The sequence below is a fragment of the Monodelphis domestica genome, chromosome 4 (assembly GCF_027887165.1).
Source record: "Monodelphis domestica isolate mMonDom1 chromosome 4, mMonDom1.pri, whole genome shotgun sequence".
Lineage (NCBI taxonomy): Eukaryota > Metazoa > Chordata > Mammalia > Didelphimorphia > Didelphidae > Monodelphis > Monodelphis domestica.
In genome coordinates, this window is record NC_077230.1 from 346,767,554 (window position 1) to 346,787,673 (window position 20,120).

General features: G+C 42.7%; 1 protein-coding gene across 7 annotated transcripts in view; it reads right to left on the reverse strand.

Annotated features, from left to right (window-relative positions):
* The window catches only part of PLEKHB1 (pleckstrin homology domain containing B1), a 35,550-nt gene extending 19,842 nt beyond the window's left edge, over positions 1-15,708 (reverse strand). For 4 of the 7 annotated variants that reach the window (XR_008911439.1, XR_008911438.1, XM_056795000.1 and 1 more), the window contains exons 1-3: positions 14,740-14,887; positions 2,028-2,099; positions 916-1,068 (exon numbers count right to left, since the gene is read on the reverse strand). Coding sequence is in view for 5 of the 7 variants with exons in the window: in XM_056795000.1 (XP_056650978.1) it covers positions 916-1,068; positions 2,028-2,064 (190 nt within the window). In the remaining 2 variants the exon portion in view is untranslated. Of the gene's footprint in view, positions 1-915; positions 1,069-2,027; positions 2,100-14,739; positions 14,888-15,595 lie in introns of those variants that run through there. The other 3 variants (XM_056794999.1, XM_056794997.1, XM_056795001.1) reach the window with 2 other exon arrangements.
* Between the last annotated feature and the right edge of the window lie 4,412 nt (positions 15,709-20,120).

Genomic DNA, 20,120 nt, shown 5'->3' on the forward strand with positions numbered 1-20,120 from the left:
GAGGGGCAGCTGGGTAGTTCAATGGATAGACAGCCAGACCTGGAGACAGGAGATCCTGGGTTCAAATGTGACCTCAGACACTTCCTAGCTATGTGCCCTGGGCAAGTCACTTAACCTCACATTGCCTAATCCTTACTGCTCCTCTACCTTGGAACCAATACACAATATTGATTTTAAGGTAGAAGGTAAGAGTTTTAAAAATTAATAAAAAATAACAGAGAAAGTGCTGGAATTTTAAAATGTAATCATAATTTTTTATAGCATTTTAAGATTTGCAAAGCATTCTAATAGCTCACTTTATTCTCACAACAGCCCTGGGAGGTTGTTGCTGTTAGTATCTCAGTTTTACAGAAACTGAGGCAAACATAGATTAGTTAACTAGCCCAGAGTCAGACAGCAAGTAAATGTCCGAGGCAGGATTTGAATTCAGGTCTTTTTTGTTGCAGGTCCACCACCTAGTTATATACATGAATCATATTTCTATGTCACAGGATAGGACTCATACAGAGCTCCAGTAAAGCAGTGTTTTCTCTTAGTCTCTAGCAGAACCCCAATTTCTGAACTTTTGCCAGGTAGTGTTCTCCTTTTCTTGATATTAGTCAAAGTTCTGGCTTTATGTGGCATAACCAGCTGAAGGTAGGTTATTTCCCCAGAAGTACTTGGGATGTTATTGAGGCTTCAGTCTGAGGATAAAGCTCCATCTCAGCGCTGAGGCCACAATCCCTCCCACCCACCCACGAAGGGCCTTTTGCTCATTAAAGTGAGGGAGAAGTTTCCCAGAGCTGTTAGTCTGTACATTGGACACCTCCAGTCCCAGCTGCCTGCAATGTGTTCATTGGGTAGGAATGTCATTCCAATGCCCCTACCTGGGGAGGCCAGGAGGGGAGGTGGGATAGAAAGCCTGGTCCCTCTCACCTGGGCACTCCTCTCCAGTCTTCACCTCTCGGCAATTGTATCTGATCAGCACTCGCTCTTCCTCCTCTTGGAGGCTGTCATCCTTGTAGTAGCCCAGGGTGCCATCCATCCACAGGACAAACCAGTTCCGCTTCCATCTTCGAAGGATGGTGCCTGGAGAGAAAGGGCCACTTGCCTACTAGCCCCCCTCTGTGTTGGGGGAGGGAGGTGTGCCTCTTTGATCCCTGCTTTTTCCTCATACCCTTAGGTTTCTCTCCATTGACAATGACAATAACAAGAGCTCTCATGTATTTAGCACTTTAAGGTTTGCAAAACTGGGACTCAACCAAGGTCTCCAGACTTTTGGTGGGCCCAGGGATTCTTTGCCCTTTAAAATCTTTGCCAAAGGAAATACTATCAACAAAGCAATGGGTTCAAATCAAGAACACATGTGACACCCAGTAGAATCACACGTCGGCTATGGGGGGTGGGGGGGAGGAAAAGAAAATGATTTATGTCTTTAACGAATAATGCTTGGAAATGATCAAATAAAATATATTTAAAAAAAAAATCTTTGCCAAAGGTACAATGTGAGAGGGATAACATTCCAAAGACCTTCATGGGCCTCTAAGCACTTGTGAATGTCAGTTCCTACTACTATTATTGCTAAAATACTCTGAAAAGTGACTCCTTGTATCTCAGACTGTCAGAGTCGGAGGAGGCTTGGAGATCATAGGAAGTCCAACACTTCCTCATTTTACAACTGGGGAAACTGAAGAAGGGAAGGTCCTGGCCCTTGAATCTCAGTCTTTCTACTTCACAAAGGGCTGTTTAAATATATGAGTCAATGAAAAGAACACTGGAGTGTGACTTAGGAGGCCTGGGTTCAAGAGCAGCCCTGATGCTTACTGACTGACTGTGTGATCTAACTTCTCTGAACCTCAGTATTCTCAGTTATAAAATGGGAGGGCTGGTTTTAATGATCTCAAACATCTCTCCCAATTCTGACCTTTTTTTTTGGGTTCTTCTAAAAGTTTCATTGGTGCTGCCCTCTCCTCAAGCTCCAGGGACCCAAAGCCACCCAGTCTCCCCTGGCCCACCCAAGTAGGGGAGCAAGGAGCTCCATGACTCACTCTGCCTCCAGAGCCAGCCGGCCTTCACCAGGGCCATCTCTTCAAAAGGACCTTCCAGATTTGGGTCGGGACCTGATAGACAAGGAGAAATAAGATGCCTCTAGTCCAGGAGTTCATAACTCTTTTGGGATCATGGACTCCTTTAGCAGTCTGGTAAAACCTACAAACCCTTATCAGGTGAATATTCATAAATGCAGAGAAAAGACATAGAATTTCAAAGGGAACCAATTATATTGAAATACATTTATCCAAATAATTAAATAAACAAACAAGTTCACAGAGGCCAGGTTAAGACCACCCACTCCCCTCGGATCCCATTCCTAGGCAGAATCTCAGTATGTCGACTTTTTGTAAGATTCATTTCCCTTTCCAGATCCAAATTCCAAATTTAGGTCCTGGGGTGCCTTCATTGGGCACCCCAGTCTAATAAGGGAGACAGTCTAATGAGGGAGACAAATGCCAACAAATATATACAAATCAATCTATTTATGGGATAAATCAGAAATAATTAACAGAGGGAAGGCACTGAAATTAAGAGGGGTTTGAGGAGAAGCTCCTTGAGGGCAGGAGCCAATGTTTTTGATTTTTGTCTTTGTCTTTGTATCCCCAGTGCTTAGGACTGTATACATTTTGTTGTTGTTCTCTTGTTTTTTAGTTGTGTATGACCCTTCATGACTACTGTTGGAATTTTCTTGGCAGAGATACTGGAAATTTGCCATTTTCTTTATCACATTTTACAGAGGAAGAATGGAGGCAAACTGGGTGAAGTGACTTGCACAGCATCACACAGTTAGGAAGGGTCTGAGACTAGATTTGAACCCAGGTCTTCCCAATCCCAGGCCTGGCTCTCTATCTGTAAAGTTGCCTCTAAGTATAAAGATATGAAAGGTTAAGACTCAATATGTAAAGAGAACCACTGCATAATGAAATCAAAGCAGAATGGTAAGAATAGATTTAAAGCACTTAATATCTATGCAACAGGAATATACATTTTGCGCACTTTGGCAACCATAAAATGTATCATAACAAAAAAGTAACCTAAGAAGCTCATACAAAATTAATGAAATACAAGACCTATCATCTTAAAACATCTATAGAAAGAAGAATACTTCTTTGTCAAAAATGAGGAAGAAATGGTCAGCTAGGGGCTCACTGGATAGAGATCCAGGCCTGGAGGTGGAAGGGCCTGGGTTCAAACCTGGCTTCAGACACTTCCTAGCTGTGTGACAAGTCACATATCTACCATTGCTTAGTCCTTACCATTCTTTTGCCTTGTAACTAATAATGTTAATTCTAAGACAGAAAGTAAGAGTTTAAAAAAATGAAGAAGAAGATTGGAAGGAAGAAGACAAACCTTCTTAGAGCTCATGCTCAGTAAGTCAAAAACCCACAGAAAGATTTTTGGAACAAAGTAGATACTACATTGCTGAGCAATAATTGCAGCTGATAATAAGAACACACCTTTGGACTTGCCGAATATAACTGAAAATTGTTCATCTCCAGATGAAGTCTATGACATGACTTCAATCAAAGAATGGAATCAAAAGGCCCTCAATGGGCAACATCTTTATGAATTCACTCAACAATGTGTCCATCATCTAACATCTAAACAAATGGCTGAGCCTGGAGGATTTGTTTGTAGAAACAGAGCAATTTATGATGAATATTCAAAACTAGGTCATTGCTTCTAGAAATTGCAGACAGGCTTAAGGAGCTTAGAATTAGTGATTGATGCAAAAAAGAAAAAGATTATACAATAAAACAATAGAAACTGGAGAAGATATTAGACTCCAAAAATTTAGCACTTAACAAATACTTAAGCTCTTGGTTAGAATTATGTACATCAGGTAGAGTCTGAATGAGGATCAAAGCATGCTATTTTCCTTATTTTATTTGTGTGGGTGTTTTTATTTTGGGGTTTTGTTTTGATGTGGGTATTCTTTCACAATGTGACCAATATGGAAATGTTTTGCATGATCATACCTGTATAACCCAGATCAAATTGTTTACCATCTCAGGGAGAGGGAAGGGAGAAGAGGGAGGGAGACAGTTTGGATCTCAAGATTTCAGAAAACATAAATTGAAAGTTGTTATTATATGTCATTTGAAATAAAATATTTTTAAAAGAATTATATATCAGTAAATCATTATCTTTTATGGAGTGGTAAAACAAATCACAACAAAAATCCTATTGAGTTCAACCAATAAACTATTGGCCCCCAAAGGAAAGTTAGCATAAACTGAATTGTCACTCACAATCACTTAGATCATAAAAACTTAAGGATGATATTTTAAAATAAATTTAATATAAATAAAATTTAAATAAATATTTTATTTTCCCAATGACATATGATAGTAATTTTTAGCATGTTTTCCAAAATTATAATATCCAAATTGTCTTCCTCCCTCTCTTCCCGGAGCTGGTAAGCAATCTGATCTTGGTTGTACGTGTATGATCATGTAAAACTTGCTTCCATACCAGTCATGTTGTGAGAGAATACTCAAATCCCCCAAATGAAAACACCCACACACAAATAAAATAAAGTGAAAAATAGTATACTTTGAGCTACATTCAGACTCCATCAGCTTAAGAACAATATTTTTTAATGGAAGTTGCCAGACTAAATACTCATAATCTCCAAGCTACATGGAATGAAAGACTTTAACAATAGAGAGACCTAGCAGCAGAAATAAAAAGTATATGGTAATAGGATAAGGGGCAAGTTATCCCTGTTGTTCTGTGAGCTACTAGGGTTTTAGTGAGGTGGCAACTGGGTGATTCAGTGGACAGAGTACTGAGTCAGGAAGACTTTAGTTCAAAGGAGGTCTCAAACATTTACTAGCTGTGTGATCCTGGGCAAGTCACTTAACCACTGTTGCCTTGGTTTCCTCATCTGTGAAATAGTGCCTACCTCTCAGCGTTGTTGTGAGGATCAGGTAAGAACATATTTGTAAAGCTCATGGCATGGTGTTTGGCACATAGTAGGTGCTCAATTAATGCTTATTTCCTTTTCCTACTAGAATTATATCAAGAATACTTTCAGTGGGCTTATAAAAGATGAGTTTCTACCCTAATTGTTGTTGTTCTTCAGTCGTTTCAGTCACATCTGACTCTTCAGGACTCCATATGGGGAGCCTATTTCCTTCTATAGATCATTTTACAGAGGAACCAGGCAAACAGGATTAAGTCACTTGCCCAGGGTCCCATAGCTAGTGAGTATCTGAGGCTAGATTACATCCTAATTCAGTCACCAAGCGCAGTTCAGAGGCTCAGTGAATTTGAGCTAGAAGGGGCCTTAGAAGCTATCTAGTCCAATTCCTTCATTTTAGAGTTCAGGAAACTGTAGGTTTCCCAAAAGATTGTAACCTTGTCTAAAGTTTTGAAGAATCAGGATTTGAATCTGGGTCCTTTGATTCCAGAACCAGTCCTTCTGCCACTGAATCCCATTTGTTTCACTTGTGTCACAGTTCACAGAACACTATAAGAGAAGAACATGATAACTTCTCTAAGATTTTCTATATGAATCCCATTGAAAAGGAGATGATGATGATAATAATAATAATAATAGCTAGTATTTTATATAGCACTTTAAGGTTTATAAAGTGCTTAAAAATATCACCCCATTTGGTCTACACAACAACCCTGGGAGGTAAGTGCTATTAATATCCCCCTTTTAAAACTGAGGAAACAGAGGGTGAGAGAGATGGAATAACTTGTCCAGGGTCACACAGCTAGGAAGTGTCTGAGGCCAGACTTGAATCAAATTTTCCTGATTCCAGTCCTGTTGCTCTATCTACTGGGCCACCTGGCTACTGGTATAGATAATAATGATTTAATCATTGTCATGATTCATTAATAAAGAATGTTGGATGATCAAATATTATTGATAATAAGTCTCATGATAATCTATATTGGAATATAAAATTACCAAGAGTAATCATTTTATTCACATGTACAGCCATTCACAAAACATTCATCGTAAAATTAAGCAGAAGAGGGGGACTTGTTCTCAGGCCACTAAGGTCCCTTCCAACTTTCAAATTCTGGGATTCTTGGAACATGCCACTGATTGTATGTTAAGGATGACTGCTTTTGCTTCTGCCCAGAAGCATCATTTCTCTGGCACTGGGAATTCTCAATATGGAACCTTCTTCACTGGCACAGATTGCCAGCTCATCTGGAGCTTGGCTGGATCGTTGAGAGGCTAAATCACTTGACCAGAATGATAATAATAATAGCTGATGTTTCCATGGTTGGCAAAATGCTTAATATACATTATTCCATTTAACCATCCCAACAGCCCTGTCAGGTAAGTGTCATCATTGGCCACATACTTGCCCATGGTCCCACAGGTAGCATGTGTCAGAAATAGGAATTGAGGGGACAGCTGGGTGGCTCAGTGGATTGAGAGCCAGGCCCAGAGACGGGAGGTCCTGGGTTCAAATCTGACCTCAGACACTTCCCAGCTGTGTGACCCTAGGCAAGTCACTTAACCCCCCATTGCCTAGCCCTTACCACTTTTCTCCCTTAGAATCAATACACAGTAGTGATTCTAAGACAGAAGGTAAGGGTTTAAAAAAAAAAGAAAGAAATGAGAATTGAACCCATGGCTTCCTGACTCCATAGTCAGCATTATATATTCATTCCTCCAAGCTGCCTCTAGATCAGATTAGAAAGGGAGGCTGGACTTAGAGAATGGAGGATCTAAATTCTAGGATCAGGAATTTGTATTTTATAGATAGGAGGAAGCCACCAAAGGCTTTTAAGTAACATGGGAGTAATATGATCAAAACTATGAAGAAAGACCACTGAGGCTGCAGATGAAGAGTGGGTTAGAATGGGAAAATAAAGGACATGGGAAGATCTGTAAGGAGGCTCTTCCATGTGTAGCCCCAACACTGGCTCTATGTGTGATCCTGGCAAAATCATTTCTTCTCACTGAATTCTATAGTATAGCCCTCATCAAGGTCACCTCTGTAAGGAAAAATGCTCTGGTTTGTTAGAGGGGCAAGAAACCTTTTCTTGTAGCGACTTCTCTATCTTCCTGGTAACCTATCCAGTCATCTCTAGTCTTATAGCAGGCCTTTCCTTGAGGTCTACCGCTAGAGTGGAGAGCAATCCGGATGGTAAGATAGCCAAGCATCTGTAAAATGAGGAGTTGGACCAGACTCTCTCCAAGGCTACTTCCAGTTGGTTTAGGAACTTTCTAAAAATCTAATGTTCTGGTTTACGTGTAATGGGAGGAGGTGGGGCTACACATGTTTTAAGTTCCCTCGTAGATACTATATTTGGCGATTCCAAACTGGATATAGGTTTCTAGTCTGGGATGTCAGGCTGAGATGTAGGAGCCACTAGACAGGACCAGCCAGGAGGGTTTCAGGCAAGAATCTGGCTGGCCAGATGGAGTCCATCACAGGAATCTTATGTGGAGTCCAGGAGAATCAATCAAGACAGAAAGTAGTGAGAAGGTGCTATGGGTTGTAGGAGTAAAAATGAATGAATATTCCTAGTATTTAAAAATACATACGATTTTAAATAATAAATCAAAAGAGAGGGAAAAGAAAAAAGGTTCTTTCAGTCAAGTGAGCAGAGCAAAAAGAGTCAGAGACTCCCACCTGCAGCACTTAACCAAAAGCACAAGCTCTGAAAGTAGAGCCCTGCAGCGTGGGTCTCAGCCACATTTATCTCCCAAGCATCCTTACATAAAACGAGGACATAACTTAAAAGGATGCTGGGAATGTAGCTCAGGTGTTGCAAATTTTCCATCTGCACAGGGTCTAGGGCTGGTAACCAGAGACCAGATTGCAGAAGCTCAAATAGTCAGAGCTGTTAACCCTACAGAGCAGGAGGAGCCAAAGGTGACTCCCGATTCTGAGACAGAGGCCTCCTGCTCTATTCTATCTTGCCTGTTAGGGGTGAGCAATCCTTAGGTGTGGATGATGTTCAGAAAATGAGAAGTGAACTTTGACCCTTAACATGCCACTCATCTCCCTGCCATAAACTTCAGAGGTGATCTATAGATCAAGTTGAATGATTCTATTTTTGTTCCATTTATCCATTATTTCCTTGTTTCTCCCCTTGTTCTGAGGGAGGCATAGTCAGGGTATCATTTCATTGGGTAATTCCAGGTAATCAAGGTTTCAAACCCATCTGGGGATGCTCTAGGAGCAGAAGGAAGCCAGGTGCTTTAGTCCAGAAAGAATCAGGGTGTGCCAAGAAAACTAACTGGGTAAAATACTTGTAGACATCCAGGGCCACATACAAGACTGGGCCTAGTTAGTTTTCTTTCGTTTGTACATTTAATGGCATTTATTTTCTATTCATTTACTACCACAAGACAACTGATAGTATAGAGAATAGAATTCTGAGCCTGGAGTCAGGAAGACCTGATTCAAGAGTTTGAATTTGGCCTCAGATACTTCCTATCAGTGTGCCTCTGGGCAAGTCACTTCACCTCTGCTTATCTCAGTTTCTTCAACTGTAAAATAGGGATAATAAAATTATATGCATCAGAGGGTTGTTGTGAGGCTCAAATATTTGTAAATAACACTTAACTGGCACATAGTAGATGCTTAATAAATACTTATTCCTTCCCTTTCCCTTCTTCTATTCCCCTGGTGCTTATTTTTAGACTTGTATATCCTCTTCTTCCTTGTAAATAAACCCCAGATAATGTATTCTTGGAATCTACAAAGGATGGAAACAGAGAAGGGAAAGAGGGAAAAGGGTCTAAAAAAGGGTAAAGAAAGCTAGTAGCAGAAAGGGGGAAGCAGGGAAGGAGATGCTGGGTCTGGGGAGGAAGCCAAGGAATTCTTGATCAGGGGAGGAAGGTCTCTAAGCCCCAGGAGCTGGAAGGAGCAGAAGGCTTGGGAACTGCAGGAATCATGAAAGTTTGGAAAGAAGTGAATGAGCAAAGCCCAAGAGATGCCAAGGAGGAGATGGTACCTGGGAACCCAACTCCCAGCCAGTGGGGCTCAGGATAGCATCCTTTGCCATTTCTCCATTGCCAACTAAATACAGTTCAAGTACTTCATCCTAGCAGTCCTGGAAGCCCACTATCTAGCCACTTCTAACCTTTCTAGCTTTATCTCCTAGTCACCCTCTCTAAATAGTTTTCATTTTAGCTAAATTGGACTCCTGGCCATTCTACAAACATGTTCTTTGCTTTTCTGCTTCCACACTCTCACTCTTGCTTTTTGTTGTTGTTGTTGTTGTTGTTGTTGTTTCAGTCCTTATTTTCCATCTTAGAATCAGTACTGTGTATTGGTTCTAAGGCAGAAGAATGATAAAGTTCAGGCAATGGGGGTTGTGACTTGCCCAGGGTCACACAGCTAGGAAGTATCTGAGGTCAGATTTGTACCCAGTACTCCATTCCACTGAGTCCCCTAGCTGCCCCCTACTCTTGCTCTTCTTTATGTCACCCTTTAAGTACCTGAGGAAATGCTTCTCCAAGAAGACCTCCCTGACTCTCTTATTTGGAAATTATGCCCTAAGTAAGTACTTTGTAATCTCTCTGGTGTACTCATGGTCTATTATATACTATGTTGTTGCTATTGAGTTGTGTCTGATTCTTTGTTACCACCCATGGACTATAGCTATCCACAGGGTTTTCTTGGTATAGATATTGAAGTGGTTTGCCATCTCCTTTTCCAGTGGACTCTTTTGTCTAGCAATTAGAGGCTAAATGACTTGGCCAGGACCACTTGGCTAGGAAGTATCTGAGGCCAAGTTTGAACTCAGGTCTTCCTGACTCTAGGACCTAGCACTTTATCCACTGAACCAGCTAGCTGCTTCCTAAGCATACAGAGGTTAAATGATTTGCCCAAGGTCACACAACTAGGCGGTATCTGAGGTTGAATTTGAACTCAGTTCTTCCTAACTCTAGGCTCAGTGCTCTTCACCACTGAGCCACAGCTGCCTCTATTATGTACTATATAGTTAATTAACAAAAACAGAGCCAGAAGGTATCCTCAAGTAATTAGAGCATCCAATGTTTAGGCTGGGACCCCTCTCCCCCATCCACATCCAGGAAATCATCATCTTGTCAATTGTACAACCATAACATCTCTCCTTTTCTGGTCTCTTTTTCCTATACAGTTACCACTCTAGCTCTAAGTCTTTGGAAATTCCTTCTTGGACTATCTGAATAGCTTCCTGATTGGTTTCCTGGGCAGTAGGTGGGCAGGCACAGTGGATAGAGTGCTGGACCTGAAATCAGGAAAACTCATCATTCTGAGTTTGAATCCAGCCTCAGACATTTCCTAGCTGTATGAGCCTAGACAAGTCACTTAACCCTGTTGGCATAGCCTTTGTCCTTCTGTTATTATGAAGACTGAATGTAAGAGTTAAAAAAAAAAAAAGAAACTATGTGAAGTTGTGAGTGTTACTGATCCCATTGGTAGGCATCTCGGGTTATACTGAATTTGATTATAAAATGTGATTGGAGGGTAAGAAACATTCTTGCTGCTGATAGATGATATGAGGGGCCTTTAAAAACAAATCAGCTTTTAAGTCTGAAGAACACCCCCATCCCCGCTCTGCACATACAGTATTTCTACAGAGGAAGAAACTGAGGCTCTGGTTAAGTGGTTTATCTAAAGTCCCAAAGCCAGTGAATGGAAATGGCCAGCTTCTAAGCCTGCCCTTCTGATCAATCAATCAATGCCCAGCATCTTTCCAGTAAGCTGAGCGGAGCTGCCTCAAGCAAGCATTTAAGTAGGCGCTATCAGTTGAATTGCTGAAATGAATTGAATTTTTGTCTTCCTTGTTTCCAGCCAGCTCTGAGGATGGGGGTGGGGGAGGGTGCCTCAGGACAGCCATGTTAACCTGGTTTTTCCTCTGATGAATGCTTCAAATGGTGGAGCCCCATCTCCCCAGGAAGCCTGGGAGCTCCTTGAGGGCAGGGTCCGAGGCTCCTCCTTTTTCTCCTCCTGGCTTCCCCACAGCAGACTGAATCATGGATAAGGGGATTACTATTTAACTTCGTTGACTTAACTTTCTGAGATTCATGTGATGGGGTCACTTGGAAGAGGGATAGCCTTCTAAATTCTAAAGAGGGAGAGAATGGGAGGATTGCGACAATAATGAAAAGCGGACACCAGAGCAGAGCATCCCTGCCCCTTCCCCATTCCTGAAGGGGGACCTGGACCCAGAACCTGGTTACTTATCTGAGGACCAGAAAGCTTCTAAACTCCTTTAGGTAGTTGAGGAAGAACCCCAGAAAGGGATGTCAGTGTCCTCTCCTCTAAGACCTTCCAGATAGGGAGGATGATCAGGGGGAGGAACAAGGAAGGAAAAAAGCATTTATTAAATGCCTATTATGTGCCAGGCACTGTGCTTAACAAATATCTTCTCATTTGACCCTCCTTACAATCATGGGAGGTAGGGGCTATTATGATCCCTATTTTACAGTTGAGGAAACTGAGACACACAAAGTTAAATGATTTGCCCAGGGCCACACAGCTAGTAAGTGAAGCCTGAATATGAATTTGGGTGTTCCTGACTCCAGGTCTAGAGCTCTACCCATGGCACCACCTAACACATGATAATAAAGCCAACATGTGAAAGCTTTTTATTAAACTCCTGATTATATACATGGAGCTGTGGGACCATTATATACATCTGTCTGATACAACAACTATGTATTGTATTATTGGCAGATGGGCAATTATCTTCATGTGGGCAGCTAGAAGCTGAGTGACCCTGGGTAAATCACTTTACCCTGTTTGCCTCAGTGTCCTTATCTGTAATATGAGCTGGAGAAGGAAATGGTAAAGCATCCCAGTATTTCTGCCAAGAAAACCCCAAATGAGGTCATGAAGAAATAGACCCGACTGAAAAATGACTGAAAAACAAAAATTTCCTTATGCATAGATTTGATCACATCACTTCTCAACTCAAAATCCTTTCCTCATTCCATCTCTACTGCCTATAGAGCAGGCAAGTCCTCTTGCCTGGCATTCAAGTCCCTCTATAAGCTAGTACACCCTACTGTTCCAGGCTTATTTCTATTCCTCTCTGTCAGTAATCCAGATAAAACAAGAGTAATTCCAAAAATCCTCAAAGAGACATGGAGCATTTGTGTCTACATTCCTTTGTTACTGCTGTTCCCTGGACTTGCAATGGCTTTCCACTCTTTTTTTCATGGATTTAATTCTTATTCATCCATTTATTTGTTTTAAAAACACTTATCGATTCTAAGAAAGACAGTAAGGCTAGACAATTGGGATTGCAACCTGCCCAGAGTTGCACAGCTTAGAATGTGTCTGAGGTAAGATTTGAATCCAGATCCTCCCAAATCCAGGCCTAGCATTCTATCCATTCTACCTGCCTCCCTACTCATCCTTTAAAGTCCAATGCCACCTCCTCTAGGAAGTCTTCCCTGATTCTCCCCAGGCAATAATTTCCTCCCTGGGGAACTCATATAGCCTTCTGTTTATACCTTTCTAATGAACCAATCACATAATGTTGTGTATTATATAGTTCTCTGTGCTAATAGTCTAACTCTTAGCTAAATGTTATCTCTTTTAAAATGAGGCTTTGCAGAGTAGGTGCTGACTCAATTTTTGTTGAACTCAAATAGAAATCAGGGACTCAACCTTTTTGGGTGACCTGGATCCCTCTGGTGAGGTCTTTGGGCCCCTCTAAAATAGCATTTGTAAGTGAATAAAATAAAATGCATAGGAATTACAAAGGAAACCAATTATATCAAAATACAAGTATTAAAATCATGTATGGGGCAGGTAGGTGGTTCAATGGATTGAGAGCAAGTCCTAGAGATGGGAGGTCCTGGGTTCAAATTGAGCCTCAGATACTTCCTAGCTGAGTGATCCTGGGCAAGTCACTTAGCCCCCATTGCCTACCCCTTACTGTTCTGCTTTGGAACCAATGCAAAATATTGATTCTAGGATGGGAAACAAAGATTTAAAAAAAAAAATTATGGATTCCAAGTTTGAAATTCCTATAAAGAAGCTGCCTTCGGTATACAAAGATTAAGTGATTATTCGTAGGTCCCATAACTATGGGTCCCATAGAGATGGAAATTGAGCCCAGATTTTCCTAACTATAAGCTAAGCCTCATATAGATAACATTTTTGTTGTGGTTGTTGTTCAGTCTTTTTTTTTTTTAGTTGTATCTGACTCTCCATGATCCCATTTGGGATTTTCTTGGCAAAGATGCTAGAGTGGTTTGCCATTTCCTTCTCCAATACATAACAATGGGATGCTCCAATATATTTACTAGAAAATTGGTCATCATTAAGGAGCCTATCTAATGTTTTATGTTGCTACCATAGGTTGGTGCCAGATAATGGCCCAAACCTTCATCTTCTTATGGTTCTGTCCTTCCTATTTTAGAGAGTCATTTAAAGAGAGAAAATGAATCTTATGTAGAATGACTATGGGAATATTTGCAGCCACAGGCTGGTCTCCTTGAGAACAAGGGTCGTATATCCTTCCTCTATTAATCAAGGGGATTTCAATCTGGAGTCTATAAACACATATTTTAAAGAAGCCCTTCCCTAGAATCCAGAAATGGTTTTCCATCTGCATTGAGGGAAGCTCCCCCATTCTGAAGGTGGGTATACATATGTCAGAGCATATGGATAATCTGGATAAACCAGCCCCTGGACTATTAAGGCTACACAAACAAAATCCCAGCCTCATATCCATTTAAAAAACCTAGAATAACAAATAAAAGGGACTGCCAGAGCTGGGGCACCTAATACAACTTCCCTCCCAGAACAGATGGTCTCTTCACAAAGATTTCCTGACAGAAGCCCATCCGAACTTTATTTGGGGATCTCTGGAGATGGAGGGAAGCTCACTTCCTCTCAAGGCAGCCATTTCCACTATAGGGTCGGCTTTGATTGTTAGAATCCCAGCAACACAGAGATGAAGGGGGGCTTGGAGTGCCCAGTCTAACCTGTACTTGAGCAAAAATCCTCCCTACAATAGTACAACAAGGTCAATAAATGGAGAAATTGAGCTTTCAAGCCTCCAAGGAGGAAAATTAAGTTCTCTGATTTGGGCCTGTCTCTGTTCTGTTTGCTACCCCCAACCCCTCTCTCACTGAGGCCATTTTCAGCTGCCCTCCCAACCCATGTGTATATATGCATTTTAAAATAAATAGAGACAGCAAGTGTATCCTCTCTTTGGGTCCTTCTCTATATAGTGGGGAGAGAGAAGGATGATCTTGACTCTGGGGGCTAAGGACTCACCACACAATGATCCCCCTTTACTAGCAAAGCACTCATCCTTTGGGGTGGTCCAAATGCTTTTTTATCTTTCAAACATGTGATCCTCCCCACACACTTCCATGTACCCTGATAGGAAAGCAAAGGGACACAAGAAACAGTTCCCCCAAAAGATGAGGAAGGATGAGTATATATATGATGCTGAAGAGGTGGCTGGGGGAATCCTAGACTGGATTCAGGAAAGGGAGTAGCCAAGTCATTTAAAGCTGGACAAAAAGACAGACATCAGTATAGATCTGGATTTGGGGCAGAAAAAGGATGAAATGCAGGAAACAGCCCTCATAAAAACAATCCCAATTCCAGGGGTTGGGGTGGAGTGAAATTTTAAGTATCTTTAAAGGACCTGCTCATTAGGCAACATGGGAGGAAGGGGGTGGGAGAAGGAACCAGAATCATCTGTAAAATGAAGGGAGTTGGCCTGGATGGTCATTTCTAGGTCTAAATCCTATGGTCCTACCATCTGTAAGGAAACATCATTCCCAGAGCTATTCCAGTCTCCGGCGCTGGGTCTAGGGTGGAGGCATTATGGAGGGGGCAGAACTGGGCCAGCATGGTGTTTTAACTGACCCAGAGGCAAAGGGGCGGGGAGAAAAGAGGTTTTTGATTCTTCCCCCTTTGGAGAATCATGGAACGTCAGAACTAGAACAATATTAGAACACAATGCGAGATGTTTCAAGACAGATCATCCATTCCAACCTCTCATTCTACAGAGGAGAAAGTCCCAAGTCAAGTAACTTGGCTAGACTCACACAGTGGCTTTTCTTAGAATCTAAGTCTTGAGAAACAATTGCCATCCAGTTAGAGGCAACAATTCCTGGCTCTATAAGACCTTTGAAGGTGGCGGTGGGGAAAGAGGGGCCGGGAAAAAGTTTTTTGGGGGGATATGGGATGACCCTATTATGGTGAAATCTAGGCGGTCACCCAGGGAAACCTCAAGTAGGTTCCCTGCGCAGTGCGGAGGCTTGTAAAAGGAGCCTTAAAAGATCATTTCCTCCCTTGGGGGGGGGGGGGGGGCGGCGATTGAGACTCAAAGAGGGAAGACCTGTCAAAGTCACGCATTAAGTCCGTAACTGAGCTGAGACCAGGAAGCATCAAGGTCTCTCGGACCCTAATTTAGGGCATTTTCCTCGGAGGAGAAGGGAGAAAGGGTTGGTCCTTGGCTGAACGGAGGTTGAACTGAACTCCTGGACTTTTGCAGCCCAAACTTGATCTCACCTGTTCTTACCCACTTGAGGAGGCAGGTAGAGCCCCACTCCCGCTACACGCCAGCCTCTCCTTTTCCCCTCCCGCCGCTAATTCTGCAAACTCCCCACCTGTTGGCTGTTCCGTTTCTGCTGCTGGTTCTGCGGCTCCTGCTGCAGTTTCTGCTGCTCCTGCTGCTCTTTCTGCTCGCTCCGCGCCTACTATCCGAAGCTAACTAGAGCAACTATTGCGCCTGCGCCACGAGCGCCCAGGGCAACTCTCGGGGCTCCCCGCCTCCCGAGCTCCTCTCTCTCGGGGCAAGCCACGAGCCTTACTCTGAGTCCCGCCTCTATGGACATACTCACCTTCCCTGGGAGGGGGGACGCGAGGCTTTCTGGGCCATGTAGTCTGTATCCCTAGAGAGAGCCAAGCTCACTGCGCTGGCCAATACCGCAGCTCTCAGGGGGTTGCCCACTGCCTCAGACCTCTTGTCCATGCAACTTTCCCAACTTTTTAAACTTTTAAATTGTATTTACCATTTAGAGCGATGAATGATAGGTTTATTCTCAGGCTATCCCCCCCCCCACTCCCCCCTCCCCCATTTACCAAAAGTAACAACACATTTACAGAGTTTGCAAAAGAAACTAGTTTCACAGTAACTACCTGAGTGACGCTCGAGGAAGCCCTATTCTGGGCATCAGTTTCCTTATCTGGAAAATGAAGGGTCTTTGGACTAGATGGTTTTTAGGGGTTCTCCGAACCTCAATTTCCTATGTTTCAAAGTCCCAGCTCTGACATTTTTTGTTCTCAGGGACCATCAAGCCCTAATATTTTATGCTCCAACAAATTCCTCCTACCGCCTCCACATCCTGTGTAGGACTCTCAGGGGCCAGCTCCAGCTCCCACCTCCTCTCAGGGATTCCCTCCTGCCTACCCCAACCCAAGTTAGGCTCCCAGGGCACTTCTTATCTGTGCTTAACAATTTGGCAAAATTATAGTTTTGAAGCCACAAAAAATGTTCGAAATATAAAGTCACATAGAAGAAACTCACAGGATCCTGGAGCTGGATGACAATTGTTAAAACATAGACCTCGAGCTTTAAACCTTGGGCTGGAAAACAAAGGATGCCAGAGCTGGAAGAGATCTTAGTCCAGTGCCTTCATTTTATAGAAGTCCACTAGGCCCAAGGAGGCCAAGGAGTCCTCCCTTGAAGTAAGTGCTATCTACCTGGCTAGAAGGTGAATGAATACCCAGAGGGCAAGACCTGGGTCTCTTTTTCCCATCAGAATTCCCACACCTGAGTAAGCACCCAGGATGGATATAATTGCTCTGATGTTTCTGTCACACGCTGGGCCCAGAAACAGCCTGGCTGCATCCTTCTCACCATATGACTAAGTCTCAGAATTGAAGGGGACAAAAGAGGGCAATCTAGTCCAGCTCATATCTGAACAAGAATCCCTTCTGAGTAGACCCCACTACTACCTCTACTGAGAGGGAACTCATTGTTTTCCCAAGCAAGCCCTTTGGGATAGCTCTAAATTATTAAGTTTTTCCTGACATCCCTTCATCTTCCTTCCTTTCCAGATCTCTAACTCCTTACCCTTGCTATGGAGAGAGCCTCAGCCTCCAACATATAGAGGACCATGTCAGTCAAAAAGGCCTTTGGTTAGAGTCTATTTCCAGTTTCATCTGAGCTCCTTAGGCAGCCAAGTGCAGGGATTAGGAGGTCAGAACCAGTGCAAGGCAGAGTGAGTGAAAGAGGGGGAAGTGGGGACAGAGGGAGAGAGGGAGGGAGATAGAACCGGCAGTTCACCCTTAGCTAAGCTGTGAGCCATCTGAGAATCACAATCCTGTTAGCAATTCCAGAGCTCATCTCCCAGCATCCACCTCCTCCCAGGATTCACTGCTCAGAGACTGTCCCATTCCTACTGAAAACAGGAGGGGTGAAGACAGCAAACTCTTATAATGTCTTATCGAGAAAGGGACTTAGAACATAAAACATGGAATAAGAGAGGTGGGTGCCATCTTAGATTGTAGAGTACAAAATGTTGGCTGCATAGGACCTCAGAACACATTAGAAGGTCAGAATTAGGAGAGATCTTAGAACATAAAATGTCAGAGTACTGGAAGGTACTCAGATCAAAGAATGTTAAAAGTGGAAAGACTTCAAGTTTATATAATCTGATCTCTTTTTAGAGATTAAAGAGAATAAGGGGGTTCAGAGAAGAAAAGCAAGTTTAGTGGCAGGACCATGGTTCAAACCCAGACATCCTAAAGTTGTATTCAGGGCTCTTTCCCCTCTATCCTGTCTCCCACTCATATTAGCAAGTTGGAACCCCAATAGTTAGCTACATATCCCCTTAGGATTCTAAGGTTACTTATTAGGCGTTAAGGTTCTTTGCCTGCTCTCTGATCAAGCCTCTATTCTGGTATCTACAGTATTAATCACCAGTTAGTGATTAATCAATTAGCTTTTTTAATAAAAGGATATTTACTGATAATGAATTTCAAGAATAGGAGTTTAATTGCCCCCTTCCTCTCAATGCCCCAGGGCACACTCCATCCCACTCCTTAACACAATCAGTGCTTGGGGAGAATGGGTTCAATCTTAAATGTTTGTTACAAAGAATTTGTCCCTCCAACTTCATTTGCAAATACAGCAGAGCTCCTGGATGAGTTGTTTATTAGCCAGCCTTGCATTACACATACATGAAATAAGATGATGAGATTCAAATCTTGGCTCTATCCCTTACTATGAGAACATAGGCAATTCAAGAAATATTTATTAAGAACCTATTGCTGAGACAGCTAGGTGGTACAGTGGAGAGAGCACTGGGCTTGAATCAGGAAGATCTAGGTTCAAATCTGGCCTCAGATACTTACTAACTCTGTGATCCTGGGAATGTCACTTAATCCTATTTGCCTGTTTTTAAAAAGCCTATTACTATGTGCTAGGCACTCACTGTGTTATACTCTGGCAATATAAAGACATTTAAGGAGAGTACATTCTAACAAAGGTAAAAACATGTCCTCATGGAATTATGTACATTTTTACTCAAAAGAAATATGTGTGTGTGAAGGTGTGTGAAGGTGTAGTTAGGTGGTACAGTGGATAGAGCATAGGACCTGAACTCATCTGCTGAAGTCAGGGTCCAGCCTCACTCCCGACTCTGGGGTTCCCGACTGGTGGTGAATGATCAGTCAAAATAAATAAAATAAAATAAAATAAATAACAAACAACAGCTTAATCATTATGGACATGGGACTGCTTTGCATCTCCGAGCTGCTCCACTTTCCCGATGTCTGATCTTTATTTTTATACCCATTCTCTTGGCATGCAGATACACAAAATCAAAGAGATAATTAGAAAAGTGATACATCAACTTTTAACAAATCACTTGATTAACATTCTATATTCTTGCATTGTGATTATGGACAGAATAAAGATTGCACACAAGATAAATGATTTCTGTCACAGGTGGCTTGATTTTCTCATTAACCTGCGAGAAGTTTTGAGCTTACAATCAATCAAGAAAAATTACGTATTGCTTTTAATAAAATGGAATAATTAATCAGCAGTTCTTAGAAGACAATTCAACAATTATATCATGGAGGCTGAGGGGTCTGGGAACACAATTCAAATTTAGACTGGTGGCTTCTAGGGAGTTACTGATTTGTGTAATCGAGTCACTGAGGCATACTGAAGCTTAGTGTACCTGTACGTATCTCATGGGCCTTTATGATTAATTTGTGTGCTGATTTCATGAGAATAGGCTTCTCTATGTGGGAAAGTTTTTGGCTTGGCCTGTAGCTGCGGTTTTGCTGGGAATTATGTACCTAAGTAAAAGTCAACCCATGATAGTCTTTTTGGGATTGGGTTTAAATGTCTGATCTTTTGGTGATGTTTTGGAGAATTAGGGTACATGCATTTTGCTCTTGCATTATTTCTTTTTTTGGGGTGTATGGGGTGCTCAGGGAGGTGTAGTATCTCTGGTATGGAGGGCTTGTCGTGCCCTCCTAGGGCAGCTCTCCAGCCTCTGACCCCCACCTGACACCCAGCTCTCACTTGTGGCTCCCAGTAGCTGCTAGCATGCAGCAGCGACCACACCCCGGGCAACGGCTTCGACAGGCCGGCTAAACCTTGTGAGGGTAGCCATCGGGTCGTCGACCCCTGGTGAACTAAGGCTTTGCTCACCCAGCATGTGAAGACTGCTTCGGCCGAACAGACGGAAAAAACCAACAAGAAGGTTCAACGGCTGAGAGGGCGACGCAGCAAAGCACTGTGGAGTGCTCAGGGTGTGTTGGAGCACAAAGGACAACACGGCCATCCAATGCAGCTGAGGAAGTCTCCAGGTGTAACAACTTTTCGTGCCATTGGACCCAGGCTTCCAACGCCGAGAGAGTGGGACTGTCTCTGTGCATCGACTTTTCCACTTAAATCTTCATGCACAAGTGTCTTTATGCACACTCATCTATCCTAACCCCGTCCACCCTCTTCAAGACATGCGGCGATGGGGGAGTGATGACGCAATAGGTGGAGGTGACCACTGGCAGTTGTAGTCACGATCCTGCACATAGGCAGCCCATGGACCAGTGGTCGTTCGGCCCTGTGGGCAGCAGGGACGTTCGGCAGCATCCCGGGTGACTGAGCAGCCC